Here is a 15526-nt window from a genome sequence, read left to right as displayed (position 1 = left end):
TTTTCTCTGCTGCTTCCGTGAACTAAATTTAATGTAGACTTGGAGTCCGGATGTGAGAGAGAGAGAGAGAGAGAGAGACCTAAAGAGAGGTACAGTGGTCTGAAGAAAAAAAGGGTTGTTGTTACAATTCTGACTTTGACGACTTTTCTCCTTCTGCTTTGGTTGTTGTTGTTACCTTATATTACCTGATAGAACTGTAGAAGTGAAGATAAAAATTAAAAAAAAAACACCAAAAGAAAGTTTGTGATTTTAGTTTAAGATTTGTGTCTTTGTTGAGGTACTTGCCATTGAGGTATAGATCTCTCTTTTTCTTCCACTCACCTTCAAATCTACCTTTTTTTTTCAAAAAAATTCCAGAGAAAATCTTGGTTCTTTAACTTCTTCTAGTAGTCTTTTCTTTATGAGGAAATTTCTGGTTTTTTTTTTTTTTAAAAATTTACATGTTGTTGTGCTTTGCAGATCTTTAATGGGTTTTGACTAAGTTATTGAGCTCTGCTTTGATCGGTCTTAGCTTCCTTACCAGGTTTGTGTTCTTACACTTTTTTACTTTTGGTATATGTAGATGCACAAGGCAAGTATTTTATTTTGGAATTTGTTGAAGTGAGATGGGGGTACTTTTTATTTTATTTTGGAATGGAATTAGTGAATTTGTGTTTATCTAGCGGAAACTGGGTTAAATTAAAAATAATTAAGAAATTATATAGAAAATAGAAAAAGGCTTTGTTATGTGATCAGCAGGTATAAATTCTCACTTTGTTATATAGATAAAATTTTTATCTTTCATCTAGTTTTTATTTATTTTTTTGGTATGGGTTTGTGACATAATTAATTTAACAAAGTAAAGGAAATTACTTTAGTTTCTATTTCTAGATTTGGGTTTGTCTTGTCCTAATGGTTTTCCATGAACGACTTTCCTCAAACGCAGCCAGCTTTATGTCTCTGTTTAGATTTTCCTTTTCTTAAGAGGGACTGTATGCTTTACTGCAGAAAGTATTTCACTGTATAATTTGTATTATTATATCTTTAGAAAGCAAGTTAAGAGTTTTTGATGAGCTCTTAAGATAGAATGTTACTTGGCTTAGTGAAACTGACTTATAGCTTTTTGGTAAAGCATGAAGTTAAGAACCTATAAAAGTTGTTAACAAATAAGGTTCGGCTATTTGGAATACTTTGTAGTCCATGTGAAGCTGCCTTTTTCTTTTTCTTTTCTTTTTTACTTTTGTTTCCTATTCTATTTTCTTGCTATCTTTTTTTTTGTTGATGACATTTTTGGCAGGAACTGATGCACTTTTTGTTTATGGGCAGCTGTATGTACTTAATAAGTGGAATATAATTTATCAGAAAGTTTCGTGTGAGATATTTGATTTTACTGGTAGTGTGATCCACCTGTAGAATGTCGTTCCGTAGCATAGTACGTGATGTGAGGGATGGTTTTGGGAGCTTATCTAGACGGGGTTTTGAAGTCAGGCTAACTGGTCATCACAGAGGCAAATCTCATGGTTCATTACATGATTTGCAAGAACAGCCTATCATAATACAGAACAGTCGATGGGCTAGCCTACCTCCTGAGCTACTATTTGATGTAATTAGGAGGCTGGAAGAAAGTGAGAGTGTGTGGCCTTCTCGTAAGCATGTTGTTGCATGTGCAGCAGTTTGCCGTTCTTGGAGGACGATGTGCAAAGATATAGTGAAGAGTCCTGAGTTCTGCGGGAAGCTTACCTTCCCTGTGTCCCTGAAGCAGGTTGGTTCTGTTGTGTCATTTGTTTTATTGCATACTATTATTCGTTTATTAGTAGTTTTTTTCTTAACTCAAATTGGTAATGGAATTAAAGTTGCCAGGATTTTCTATATGTTTCATTTATAGTGGTAATGCGTCTGCATTAAAACATTTGGACATCCTATAGGGTGCCACTGACTGTTTTTGATTGTTTGAATTTTCAGCCAGGGCCACGTGACGGAGCTATCCAGTGCTTCATAAAAAGGGATAAATCTAATTTAACATACCACCTTTTTCTGTGTCTTAGTCCTGGTAAGCATCCTTTCATATTGTTAAGTTGCCTTTTTAATCTCTTTGAATTTCTTAGTTTGTGGTTCTATATTATTCATTGATATCCAGCAACAAAAAGGCATTTAATGTCTTTAAATTAAAGTATTTTCATTAATTTGGTAGTGTATTTATTTTTGGAATGCATACATGAATCTACAAGTATTTATACCAATTTTCTGCTTTGAAGAGTTGTAATTATTGTTATTATGATCATAAAAAATGTATTGGTAGTGTATGTGAATGATGCATACTGGGTTTCTTGTGAAAAGTTCACTATTGCACTGGCTGGTGCAATTCAATAATGTTGCTTGTTGTAGCCAAAGAAGAAAAATAACTAATATGCTTTGTTGAAGGCCAGTGCTTTGTAAATTCATGAATTAAAGGGTGCCTGATGTTTAAGTGCAAATAAGTTAGTAACTTCCCAATATGATGGTTCTTTTGGGATACCTTTCTTATGTCTATTTTAATACTCATAGAAGACACATTTTCATTTAGTTTGTGAAAACATTATGCTGAAAGTATATGTTTATAATTTATTCCATTTCATGAGCACTCTCAGCCTCCCTATGATTAGAGGGCTTTTTAATTGTAACAAGCAACTGAAAAGAGCTAGACTTGCCCTACCATTCAGCTACGCTTTATTTGACGTAGTCCAAGCATTGTCAAATTTATACTTATGTTGGCTATAAAAAGCTTCTTTAGGTCTTCATAGTCCGATTCCATGGGTTTTGGTGTATTTAGGATGTCAATTCAGCTTGCCTTGGCTATGAAAGAGCTTAATTTTCAAGATATATGGAAATTTTGGAGTTTGATTCAAGTGCAAAATTCCATGTCAAATGCTCTTTGGTCAGCGAGGGAGAATTAAATCAGCAAATGGATAAAAATAAGTAAAATGTGCTGTAGCTGTTGAGTGAGGTATTAAAATGGTCCGTAAAATACTTGTGATGGCGTTTTGGCCAGCAAGTTTCACGCACCATTTGTGAGAAGAGTGAGTTTGACTTTACCTTTTATCATGCTTCTTTGGTTAGTCTGTAGACCTAAGTCAAGACTCAAGATTAACTAACATTTTTTTTTCTTTATAATCTTGTTCTATTTATTCTTTATGAAAATCTATTCCATTTTATTTATTTATTTTATTTTTTTATGTATTGTCCTGCCTGAATGGTTTGAACCAGTCTGTATATACTGTTTTCCTTGAATAAATTGGACATTTACTTATTCTCTTCTCCTGCAGCTTTGCTGGTTGAAAATGGAAAATTTCTTCTTTCGGCAAAGAGGACTCGAAGAACCACATGCACAGAATATGTTATCTCTATGGATGCTGATAACATATCTAGATCAAGTAGCACTTATATTGGCAAGCTGAGGTAGGCTCAATACCTATTTACATTTCTCTTCATAAACATACACAATGTGCACTAAGAAACATCCATATGGTTGTTACAAGTTATTAATATGTCATTTTATAAAATAGAGGATAGATATGGTGAGGATATGTTAATAAGTAGATTTTTTTTTTTTTTTTTTTTTTTTTCATTATATTAAAAGCTATTTAGTGGTGTAACTCTGTTTTAACGTTATGCCACTCAATAAATTTTAGTAATATAAGTATATTGACGGTTTACTTTCACTCCATGCTTAAAACACAAATGAAGTTTTATGTTAAGTGGATTCTATTTACTATTGGAAGTGTAAACTTGTGTTTTTTTTCTTTTAATATAAAAAATTTGAAAGTGAAAATTTCTATAGATGGAGTAGATCTTAAATTTTTATCATTTTGATATTTGGCAAGCGTGGAGTATATGGAGAGACCATGTAATCCAATGGTGGATTTGTCAATATACTTTGTGTTAAAAGTTACTAAGTAGTGTAACATTGACAATAACATGTGTCCTTGAACCTTTTACAAGTTATTTACCGATATATATAGGTGTATTCCTATACTAATAGGTGTATTCCTATACTTAATTCTGGACTAATAGGTGTATTCAATAGGTGTATCATTCAATATATTCCTATACTAATAGGTGTATTCAGTACTTAATTCTGGACTATCTAAAAAATGTAGGACGTGTTTCATAAGTTCAAAATTATGTTCTTCCAAATTTTTGATACATTTGGCTTATTCTATATTGAGTTTGGGCATTGGTGTGATTGCAACCACCCTTGTCCAAGCAATGTGTCTAGGGTTCGAGTCTAGGAATCAGCCTCTCCATAATTGGGGATGAGGCCACCTCTTCTAGACCTCGCACAAGTGGGGGCCTTGTGCTTTGGGTACAACCTTTTTAACTTATTATGGATAAAGCTCCCTTGGTATCCATACTGGTTACATAGACATACAAACAGCGTAGTCTCACTAACATTGTTCTTTTCCATACTTTTGGGACCAGCGTTTAGAATAATATTCATTCTAGAAGAACTTTCTATTTTACTCTTCAAAGAAGATTTTCTAGTTTAGGATGCTGTTGATGTTCTTCCATTTAGAGGAATGTTAATGGAAAGTAAGTAGTAAAATGCTAAAATACTCTTAGTGGAAAAAAGACTAATTACTTCAGAATGCAAATGTCATCCAGCCTTTTTGGAGAAATGACATGGTTTGCTTAAAAGAGGCATTCAAATTGAATATCTGTAATTCCCTCTTCATGAATCAAAAGAGGATCCACTATAAAGAGCACCATGGAGTGCCTCTTATATGTGGTAGGAGTCTTTATGACATGCTGAACAGTTGAGCTTACTACCTTGTCATGTTACACAATTAGTGGGATTCAAACCCCCAATTATTATTATATTTTTTCTGGGGACCTTCTCCCATGTGTCTGTTCCTCTGTGTGCCTGTGCACATATCCTCATTTGAGGATCCTTAGGTTATATATTTAAAATGGTTGCCATTATGTTTTCTTTGTTATTCCAGCTAGGAAAAAAGGGTTTGTATATTTGCTAGAAGCTTTTATTGGTTCTTTTTCAGCATTTTTTTCCCTTTTTCTTTCAAATTTTAATTTACTAAAACACGAGTACTTGGCTTCATGTTCCAGATCAAACTTTCTTGGCACAAAATTTATAATATATGATACGCAGCCTCCATACACTTCTGCCCACATCCCCCCTCCAGGGCGCTCAAGCCGCAGATTTTATTCCAAAAAAGTTTCCCCAAAAGTTCCAACAGGCAGCTACAACATTGCCCAGGTAACATACGAACTAAATGTGTTAGGCACGCGGGGCCCACGAAGGATGCACTGCATGATGCATTCTATCCCAGCCTCAGCACTTGATGCAGGCGGCAGTGTCCCTGGCCAGCCGGAGCTTCTTCCTCGCTCTCTTGAGGACTCATTCCGTAGCATCTCCTTCTCAAAGTCCCTTGATCACTCTGTTGATTTTAGCAGCGCACGATTTTCTGAAATTGGTGGACCCCAATATGATGATGAGGACGGCAAACTTAGACCCTTGGTTCTGAAAAATAAGCCCCCTAGATGGCATGAACAATTACAGTGTTGGTGCTTGAACTTCCGTGGGCGGGTAACAGTAGCATCTGTTAAAAACTTTCAGCTGATTGCTGCTACACAGCCAGCTGCTGGTGCACCAACACCATCTCAGCCTGCCCCACCAGAGCACGATAAGATAATTCTACAGTTTGGTAAAGTTGGTAAAGATATGTTCACCATGGATTATCGTTATCCTTTATCTGCATTTCAGGCTTTTGCAATTTGCTTGAGCAGCTTTGACACCAAATTGGCTTGTGAATAATAATTAAAAAAAGAGGATGCAAAAAACTGAAGGGTGGCAAGGATCAAAAAGCAGAGAAGTGAAATGACAATCCTTTTTCTCCTTTTCTCTTGGTGGTTCTTTGTATCTTTTCCTTTTGCTGTCATTAGGGTAGGAAATTGTTGTTAATGCTATTCTGTTGTTGTAAAACTCATTTGCAATTATGGTGCTATTCTAATAACTGAGCTTACTGCATTGTGAACTAAAAATTTTAGTACCTTTTGTTTCATGCTCAATCAATTATGAATTTCAACGGCATATGATTTTGATTCATCTGGTTACTTTTGGTGCCTACTTAACACTATTTAAATGCTTCCCGAGGAATGTAGCCCCTCGACTTGTATTTTTAAGCTAATGTTCGAAAGTAGGAACAAAGGTAAAATATTTGGTTTCCTTTTCTTTCCTTTCCTTTCCTCCCTGTAATGTAGAGACATGAATTTATAATCGTGTGCCTATGTACCCTAAACAACAGCAGAATTGGTGGTCATAGTGAGTATGGTAATAGATGGGGAGCAAGTGGTAGACATGCAATGGTGTGATGTTGGTTGATTTCGTGACAATTCAATAATGATGGTTGGTCGATGAATAGGAAGGATGTACTAATATGGTATAATTAATTTGATGCTTGAAAGGAATCTTTTTTTTTTTTTTTTTTTTTTTTTTTTTTTTTTTTTTTTGGGTTAAAGAAAAAGGAGGTATTTATGACTATATTATACCCCCGGACAGGGCGCCGGTCTGACATAGGCTCTGGCCGTTCTAACCAAACCGTGTGGGAGGTCAACCCCACCAAGGATGCCCACCAACAATTGGCTATGGAGAGGACTTGAACCCAAGCCTGACAGGCAGGGTCACAAACTCCTAACCACCGAACCAACCAACGTGTAGGAGAATCTTGGATATTATTTTCCTTTTTCTTTTTCCTTCTAAATTTATTTTATTCAGGTCATACTTCACTATTCCTAATAATCACCTATTTTGCAATATTCCCAATTTCCCATGTGTCAAATATGATGATTAACTCCTAATTTGAAATAAGTATTGCAATATACCCCCACATTAGTGTCAATATTCCCAATTTCCCATGTGTGTCAATTATTTTTAAGCAAATAATGACATAATTTGCTTTAATTTATTTGGGGATCCAAGATTCTAATAATTCTTTCCTATTGTTATAACTATCCAATTATCCAAAAAAGAAAAAAAAAAAGAAAAAAGAAAAACACTTAAAAACAATAACATGACACATGCCACTTCAATAAGCCCCTGTTCTCCCAATCAAACATGAACGAGATTGAGCTCGAGAATCTCATCAACGTTAACGTCTAATTAGTTCCACCAAGGTACTCCTAGTTTGATTGCTCCCAATATTGAATGCCTCCACATAATCTTTCTTCTCTTTTGGTTTTATTTGGGCTAAGAAAATCCCTTCGTTTAACCCATTTTTCTTTGAAATTATATTGAGTTAAAATTGATTGGCTGGTGTGGTTGTTTTGGGTATGTGTTTGACCATCGGTAGCATTGTGGTTTTGGGAATTATTGATGAGGCTACATTGGCTTTAGGCTGTGGATAATTGATTTGTGGAAGATTTGTAGTTTAATGGTAGACATAATATTGGGGTGAACTCATTATTTTATAGTGAAATTGTGAGTTTAATTCGTGATTTCACTCCAAAAAGGTAACATACCTGTCATTAGTGTAAGCCTGTAAGATACAACAATAAAATACAAAAATTATTAAATATGTTTCATTTAAGACAAAACAATTGAAATTTATTGTAATAAAAGAAAACACCACCTTCCACCTTAGCCTAAATTTCAGACCATTTTGGCTGGTTCCATCCATTCTGGTCAATTTTGAGAAATTTCATTACGCATTCCAAGACCTTTTTCCTCCCATTTACTTCTCTTAAACTCCGCCTTTCTTTTCCCCTTTTCAAATCCAATCTCACACACTCTCTCTTTATCTTTCATTCCAACAAAGCCTTGTGAGGAAGACCCATTGTTGCTTGCCCTTGATTGTCATCTTGAGGAAGACCTATTTCGCTATTGTGAGAAGTTCCATATTTGATTCTCTTTATTGCGAGTTGGTTTCTTGTGATTTTAGGAGGTAAATTCCATAATCTAGTTTCTACTAAATCTAATAAGATTTGAGGGTTGATTAATGTGCTATTGATTTATGTTTATGTTTATGTTTAGGTTTGGTTTGGTTTTTTTTTTTTTTGGCTGACCTTGAAATGGTTTTGTTAGGGTTTGGTATTTCACTATTTATCTGTGTGTGGGGGGTTAGGCTGTTTGGGGTTTTGGGTTTAAACCTTGAGTTATTGTGTGACGATTGCTGAGGTTTTTGTGTTGAATTTGCATTTGAGTAATTGAGTTAGAGTCAGAGTTTATACAAAGTTATAAAATATAGGTATATTTATTTTGTGCTACATAATATGTGTGTGTGTATTAAAATTAATTATAAGTTATAACCTTGAAATGGTATGTTGAAACAAATGGGTTCAGAAATATGTCATTTCAATGCATTGATTGGAATAGCCATTGGAACAAAATTGACAACTTTAGGGAATAAGACCATTTATGCACGGTTTAAAAAACGGATCGAGTCAGCTGGTTCAACTAGTTGAATCAAGAATTGTACCATGGCTTTAAAAATCGGATCGGGGCAAAACTAGATTTGCCTTTGGTTCCCAGTTTTATCCATTTTTTGACTGGTTTTTAGTGTTTTTTCCGGACCGGACTAGTGGTCGGTTCCTAGCTCAACCGATCAAACTGGCTGGTCTAGTTTTTAAAACCATTAATCTTACATAGAACTAGTTTGGTGAAAACCAGTAAATAACTGGTCAAAACCGAAAAAACTGGTCAAGAAGTAGATAAGACTAGGAATGGATCCCTATTTCGGTTCTTTGACCGTTCCGATTTTTGAAACCATGCATAACCTAAAAAATTAGTTTTTTTTAGAAAGACAAGAAGAGAACTACATGTGATGGACTAACCGACCATCTCATTTCTTTTTGTGACCTCTTTCATTCTTTAGGACACATTGAATTCTTGCAAAATTAAGTGCAAATGGTAGAATCAAATATTAAATAAAGAATTTTAAAATGGGGGGAGGGAGAGTGTTATTAGGATGAGGGACCACTAAAAAAGCTTTCGTTAAATAAAGGAAAGCAGCAAGTTAGGGGTATAAATGAAATAAACACGTGTGATCCACATAAGGAACCGAAAAGAATTCAAAGGTATATTAGAAATATTTGCAAATATCAACACTTAGGAGGGCAAAAAGTCAATGCACTCGTTTTATTATTATTATTATTTTTTTAATTTCATATTTTGATTTATTTTTGGGTTTTGATTAAGTCCAATATTTCTGGTCTTTTGACTCTGGGTTCGACCAAGTCGAGGGGCTCATGTCCTTCGCTTGGGTTGGGAGATCCAACGTTGGCTGTATAAGTTCAAGTTGCTGCTGTATGTATTTTAGTATTTAGACTTTTCTTTTTTCTTTCTCTTCCTTCTAAAAAGCTCTTTATATGTGTTTGATTCTCTGCACATCTATGTTTTATTCTGAACTGTAATACTTTGACATGAAGTAAGGTATAAAGGTACTATCTTTTGTTGTTTTTTTTTTAATGCTCTATTTTTACTGTTGGCTTCCAATCTTTATCTGGGTTTTGAGAATTTTTGTGGATCTGGGTGTTAGGAATTGTGGGTTTTGGATTTGCATATCTGGGTATTGAGATTTTTGGGATTTTAGGATCTGGGTTTGATATAACTGCTTTTACGTTTTGTTGGGTTTTTTTTATTATTATTTTTATTTAATTATTTTGAGATTTATAGATTTGGGTTGTAAAAAGTTTCTGCATTTCAGCTTTTGAACCTATATAAATTGTTTAGGTGGGTTTGAAAATTTTGTGGATATTGGGTGTGGATTCGTAAATGAAACTGAATTACAAATGGGGTTCTTTTGATTTTGTGAATTTTTGTTGTTTTGAGTTTGATGAGTATAGCTGAATTGCAGATAGGTTTTTGTTGATTTGGTGGATTTGTTGGTACTGAGTTGTTGGGATTTGCTGAATTGCAGATGAGGTTCTGTTGATTTTGTGTATTGTGTGCTCTTGGGTATCCTGAGGGTGGTATCTTTTGAATCTTGTGACTATGCCCTCTACTGATAATCAAGGTTCTTCATCGCCTTCGGCGCCATTTGGCCGTTCAATTTGGAGTCTAAGGCGAGAACAGGTTAATTCCATTGATGTTAATCATGAGTCTAGTGCCCTGGAATCAGAGCTTGAATTGTTCCAAAAACAAGTTACAGACCGTTTCCATGGCTTGTCAGCTGTTAGTGCTGATGAGTTGCTCTCAATTGTGTGGATTAGGAAGCTTTTGGATGTGTTTGTTAGCTGCCAGGAGGAATTCAGGGTTATTCTACTGAACAACAAAGCATCAGTCTCTAAACCACCTTTGGACCGATCGGTTGCTGAATTCTTTGAAAGGAGTGTGAAGGCACTTGATATCTGTAATGCAACTCGTGATGGGATTGAGAAGATTCGACTGTGGCAGAAGCATTTGGAGATTATTTTGTGTTCTTTGGAATCTGGCCAGAGGGCATTGGGTGAAGGCCAGTTTCGTCGAGCAAGAAAGGCTTTGATGGATCTGGCACTTACAATGCTTGATGAGAAAGACTCTGGGTCAGTGTTTTCGCACAGGAACAGGTCATTTGGGCGTTATAACACTAAGCATCATCATCAGTCCTCAGGGGGGTCCTCAGGGGGGCATTCTCGTTCTCATTCATGGAGTGTGTCTCGTACTTGGTCTGCAGCTAAGCAACTGCAGTCAATTGCAAACAACTTGATCCCGCCTCGTGGGAATGAGATTGTGGCTACTAGTGGGCTTGTAGTCCCTGTTTTTACCATCAGCTCTGTTCTTATGTTCGTTTTGTGGGTTCTTGTTGCTGCAATTCCATGTCAAGATCGGAGTCTCAATATTCATTTTTCATTCCCACGGCAATTCTCTTGGGGCACTTCACTGCACTTGCTTTATGAGCGCATCATAGAGGAATCTAAGAAGCGAGAGCGCCGGAACTCTAATGGGTTATTGAAGGAGATTTATCAGGTTGAGAGATGTGCACGCCACATGACTGACTTGGTAGAAGCAGTTCAGTTTCCATTGGCAGAGGAACAGAAAATGGAAGTTGAGCAGGAGGTGCAGCAGTTGTCACTAATTTGTGAAGCTTTTAAAAATGGATTGGATCCGTTGGAGCGCCAAGTGAGGGAAGTGTTTCATAGGATTATGAAATGCCGGAATGAGGGTCTCGAATTCTTGGGTAAAACAAACAGTCTGGAGTAACTGAGAATGGTTAATTACCGGTGAGAATCAAATGTAAACATTTGCGAGTATGTTTTTTATATATTGTCTGCCGTTTGCAAGGAGGAAGAATGACTTGAGGTGTTCAGCAGCAATAAATGGTTAAACAGGTAGCTATCTTGTATTTATCTCTATACTTGCTGTATAGAACATAGTATTTGTATAAGATCTTTTTGCTATATGGTGGTGCTTTAGAACTTTTTACAGTTTCTTTTTATCACATCTGTTGGTAACTCACATTCATTTTGAGAAAGTATGTTAAGCTTCTAACCAGTCATTTTTGTAATACACCTTTTTTTTTTTTTTGGGTTGCAATCTACTTATGTTTGAGTATTGTCTGAAATCTGAAATTGCTTCTAACTAACTTGACAGCACTTCTCTGGATAATATGCATATGCAATAAAAGGAAAGTGTTTAAGTTGACAAGCAGTCTTTTTAATAGTGGTGGCTATGGCAACTTGCCAAAGACAACAACAACAAAAAAAAAAAGTTGCCATGGGAGACGGCAAAAAAGAGGTCATGGAACCTCTTTTTATGAACAAAATCAGTTTACATTAAGAAACAATGTTGCCATTGAATGGACTTGGGTTCGTTAATTTGAAATAGGCTTACAGTGAATGAATTTGGAGGTTATGTTGACAGATGTTACCAAAATTTCTACTTTGAGATAATGTGTTTCATGTGAGAAATTTTTATATGATTTATATTCATATAAATAGGTTTTTTTTTTTTTTTTTTTTTTTGAGAAAGAAACTGACTTATTTTATTTAACTTGAAACAATTATATCCAAATCTAAAATCAAAGTAATTTGCGATGGGACATCTTCCATCTATACTTGTAAATTTGGTATGCGTAAAGCATTTTTCGCCAGACCATGAGCAACCTTATTGCCGTTTCTTTTAACATGAGAAAACACCAATTGTTCAAAACTACTAGCAACCAGTTTCACATCGCCTACCAGCAGACCTGTTGGAGAAAGGCAATCCTCTGTTGATTTCAATGCTTTGATTAGACCAAGAGAATCACCTTCAAGAATCGCTTTTCGAAAGCCCAAATCACACGCAAGATCGCTTTTCGAAAGCCCAAATCACACGCAAGAGTGACTGCCTTCAGAGCAGCCAGTGCCTCAACCTCGTCAGGTTTGTATGCTTGGTGAAGTTTTTCTGAACAGGAAGCCAGCACAGCTCCGTTATTGTCCCTGATTACCACTCCAACTAAGGACTGATTTGATTCACTGAAAACAGCTCCGTCAAAATTTATTTTCACCAAACCACCTTGCGGACATGACCATCTAGAGCCTCCAATATTGCTGTCCGTGACCTGCACTTCATAATTCTGCCGATCAGCTCTAAACTGAGTCAGTTTTTGCTTCGCTTGTTCTGCCAATTGATGGAGCGGAACAGCTTGTTGGGTGACACGTACTTTGTTTCTTTGAGTCCACACCATCCAAGCCATTTAAGCAAATAACTCAAGTGGTTTTCCTTCTGCAATCAGCCATGATAGAAGCTCCTTCACATCTGTTAACTCCACCTCAGACCTGAAACACCACTCTTCACCCACACCCCGTTTACTTGTCTCTTTCCCTTTATCATTATTAATACAATTTCTATACTTTGTTAAAAGAAAAAAGAAAGTAGTATGTCTGTTGCTGTATATTTAAATAAAATGCATAAAATGTCTACCTATAAAAAAAATGGTTAGAGGACTGTACTTGATACTTACAGGAAAAAACAACAGAAAAATACATCTTTTAGATTTCATGATGGAAATAATGGTGCAGGCTTTATGAATCATGATCATAGAAATGCTCTATTGTTCTGTTAGAGCCAATATGCTGGGTATGGACCTTCAAAGCATGTTTAGGCTCTGAATTTGGTTCATTTACAATTGCCATTTTAGTTTTGACTTTTGATGCTAATGGGGCTCCTTAATCAATATTGAAGCTATAGAAATTTTATAAATTGGAACTTTTCAATTCGCACACATCTTTGATCTGAAACCGTTCACCTAGGCAATCGGGCATGGTTAATGTGAAAGTGCGGATGGCGTCACCATTTCATTACATTCTATCATTTTTCTTTTGGGTGGCGAAGCTTTGCTTGTTTAAGGTTCTTGTTTGTATATGTCAATATTTTATGAGAAATGCTGTGTTTAAAATATTTTTATAACAAATTTTAAGTGGCAGGTGTTATTGGCTGTTATTGGTGGGAAAAATAAAGTAATTTCAGGTGATGAGATCAAATTAGAACAAGTAACACTTACGATTTGTTGTGAAAATAGTTATAGATGTAACATTTCTCGTAATTTATTTCCATTAGCAGTTCACACAACGTGCTGTCAGTTGTCATTACATCTATAGAAAAATATGCATAAAAAATGATTGGCAATGTAATTTTTAATCCTATAATGACGTGATGAGGTATTTTATCCAGCTCCAGCGCACTGGATGCTACATGGACTATATATATATATTAAAAGAAAAATTCTAAGACCTTATAAAATGGCACAATTTGTGCTATAATTATCCATATGATAGACTATGAATAATAGAAAAAAAAGTTGTCTTTATGTAAAAGTGACATGCAGCCAGTTACAGTCTGACACGTAAGATAATTGTGGTAAAAATTGTGACAATTTATATGATACTAGAAATACTCATTTTAGAAGCCCAAATAAACTGCAACAACTAAAATACGTTATATATCACACATGACACAATAAAGAAAAGAAAAAAATAAATAAAGAAGTCTAATTTGCCAGAGCAGAGTTGTAATCACGAGATTGGCATCATGTTCATCAGCAGTCAGCATAACATTGCTTTATCTCTAGGAATGTTTTAATTTTAGGTATAACAAATTCCCCTACCATTATTCCATAAGAAAAGGGCTAGATTGGACTAGATTTCAAGTAGTAGGATGCAGATTACCATATCAACCATTATTTAAAAGATGTATTGGGACTTTTAGAACTTAAAAGCCTCAAATTCATGCCTTGAAAATTGTAATACACACCAAAGTTCCGAAACATCATTGATACAAATTCCAATATTGAAAGAAAAACTCCTAAGCCATACACCACAATCCAACCTCCCTTCTCTCTTAAGCAAAGTCTCAACCTGTTTTGTAATTGTAACTAAAGTTTTGTTGTTGGGTTGCAGATTTATGAATTCCAATCCCCCTTATTCAACCACCTACTATTACTAATCCTTTTAGGAAATTAAATTTTTTTTTTTTTTTTGAGGCAAATTTTATTTTTTTTTTTTTTTTTTTTTTTTTTTTTTTTTTTTTTTTTTAATTTGGTCTCTATATTTTGGTAGCAGTTAATTTGTTATTTTCAACTTATAATCAATTTTCATTAGTGAGTTGACGGTATGAACTAAATTAATTATAAGTTGGAAATAACAGAAATCAAACTGACAATCATAAAAATATATCCAAATTAATAGTGACTCTAAAATATAGGAATTAAAATGATATTTTTTGCCTTATTTTTAATACCCAACTTCAATTTTACTAAAAGGCAATTGCGTACAATTCCATGCACTATGTTATAATAGAGGACTAACTCTAATATACATTTCCAATAAAGGTACGACGTCAAAATCTTTTTGCTTCACAAGTGATATAAATATTTATTTATTAATTATCTCCACCATCAAAGGTACCCCCCTCCCTCTCTCTCTCTCTCTCTCTCATTTGCGATTTATTTCTAATCTCATTTTCTGAATTTTTTTATTTTTATTTTTTTCATGAATTACTTTCTTCATATAGAGATTTTATGATTTTGAGGCCAAAGATTGATTGATTTATTTTATTTTTTAAGAATGGTTGATATTATTTTGAGATTAATGCCAATTTTTATTCTTTTATCTTTAATAGGTTTTGAATTTGTTAAATTTCAATTACCATGTGATTTCAATTTTATTATTCCATTTTTGTGGGTGCAAGTATAACTTCCCAAATAATGGTTACATATTATTTTATGGACAAAATTTAAGTACAGTAATTTATGTGCTGTTTCTTAAGTTTCCCCCTTAAGATTCAGTTATGTGGCTACTTAACTAAAAAAATATTTCCATCCCTTGAAAAAAAATTCACATAACAAAATCTTAAAAGGGGAACCTAAAGAGTAGCACCTAAGTACTGTACCTAAGTTTTGCTCTTATTTTATATATTTTTATTGAGACCCACCATATGATTTAAGAGAGAGAGAGATATATATTTATATATATATATATATATATTGTTTCATTTTTTTTTAGCTCAATGTTTCATTTTCTTGGTTCTTTACATTTCATCTTTCTATTTGATTAATATTTTTACTTAGCACTTTATTTACTTTGTTATTTGTTCTAATAA

The 15526-nt window shown here is 34.6% G+C and overlaps 2 protein-coding genes across 7 annotated transcripts; both read left to right on the top strand.

Moving 5' to 3' along the window:
* LOC115968445 (tubby-like F-box protein 8) lies at positions 1–6077 on the top strand. Of its 4 annotated transcripts, none has more exons than XM_031087840.1 (6): positions 1–292; positions 460–523; positions 1306–1741; positions 1942–2029; positions 3282–3414; positions 5080–6077. In XM_031087840.1, exons 3-6 carry the CDS (start codon positions 1394–1396, stop codon positions 5786–5788), a joined length of 1278 nt encoding a protein of 425 aa, XP_030943700.1. In that variant the 5' UTR covers positions 1–292; positions 460–523; positions 1306–1393; the 3' UTR covers positions 5789–6077. The 4 variants fall into 4 exon arrangements, with proteins under 4 accessions (XP_030943700.1, XP_030943702.1, XP_030943703.1 ...); XM_031087842.1 differs by having other exon boundaries at positions 1277–1741; XM_031087843.1 differs by having other exon boundaries at positions 73–89.
* Positions 6078–9144: 3067 nt separating this feature from the next.
* On the top strand, positions 9145–11455 carry LOC115968918 (UPF0496 protein 4-like). Of its 3 annotated transcripts, none has more exons than XM_031088460.1 (2): positions 9145–9274; positions 9888–11455. In XM_031088460.1, the coding sequence occupies exon 2, from the start codon at positions 9962–9964 to the stop codon at positions 11147–11149; it is 1188 nt and encodes a 395-aa protein (XP_030944320.1). In that variant the 5' UTR covers positions 9145–9274; positions 9888–9961; the 3' UTR covers positions 11150–11455. The 3 variants fall into 3 exon arrangements, with proteins under 3 accessions (XP_030944320.1, XP_030944322.1, XP_030944321.1); XM_031088462.1 differs by lacking the exon at positions 9145–9274 and adding an exon at positions 9295–9400; XM_031088461.1 differs by lacking the exon at positions 9145–9274 and adding an exon at positions 9297–9408.
* The last annotated feature ends 4071 nt before the right edge of the window (positions 11456–15526 follow it).

This window comes from Quercus lobata, chromosome 11, assembly GCF_001633185.2.
Source record: "Quercus lobata isolate SW786 chromosome 11, ValleyOak3.0 Primary Assembly, whole genome shotgun sequence".
NCBI lineage: Eukaryota > Viridiplantae > Streptophyta > Magnoliopsida > Fagales > Fagaceae > Quercus > Quercus lobata.
This window is presented reverse-complemented; position numbering and strand designations above follow the sequence as displayed.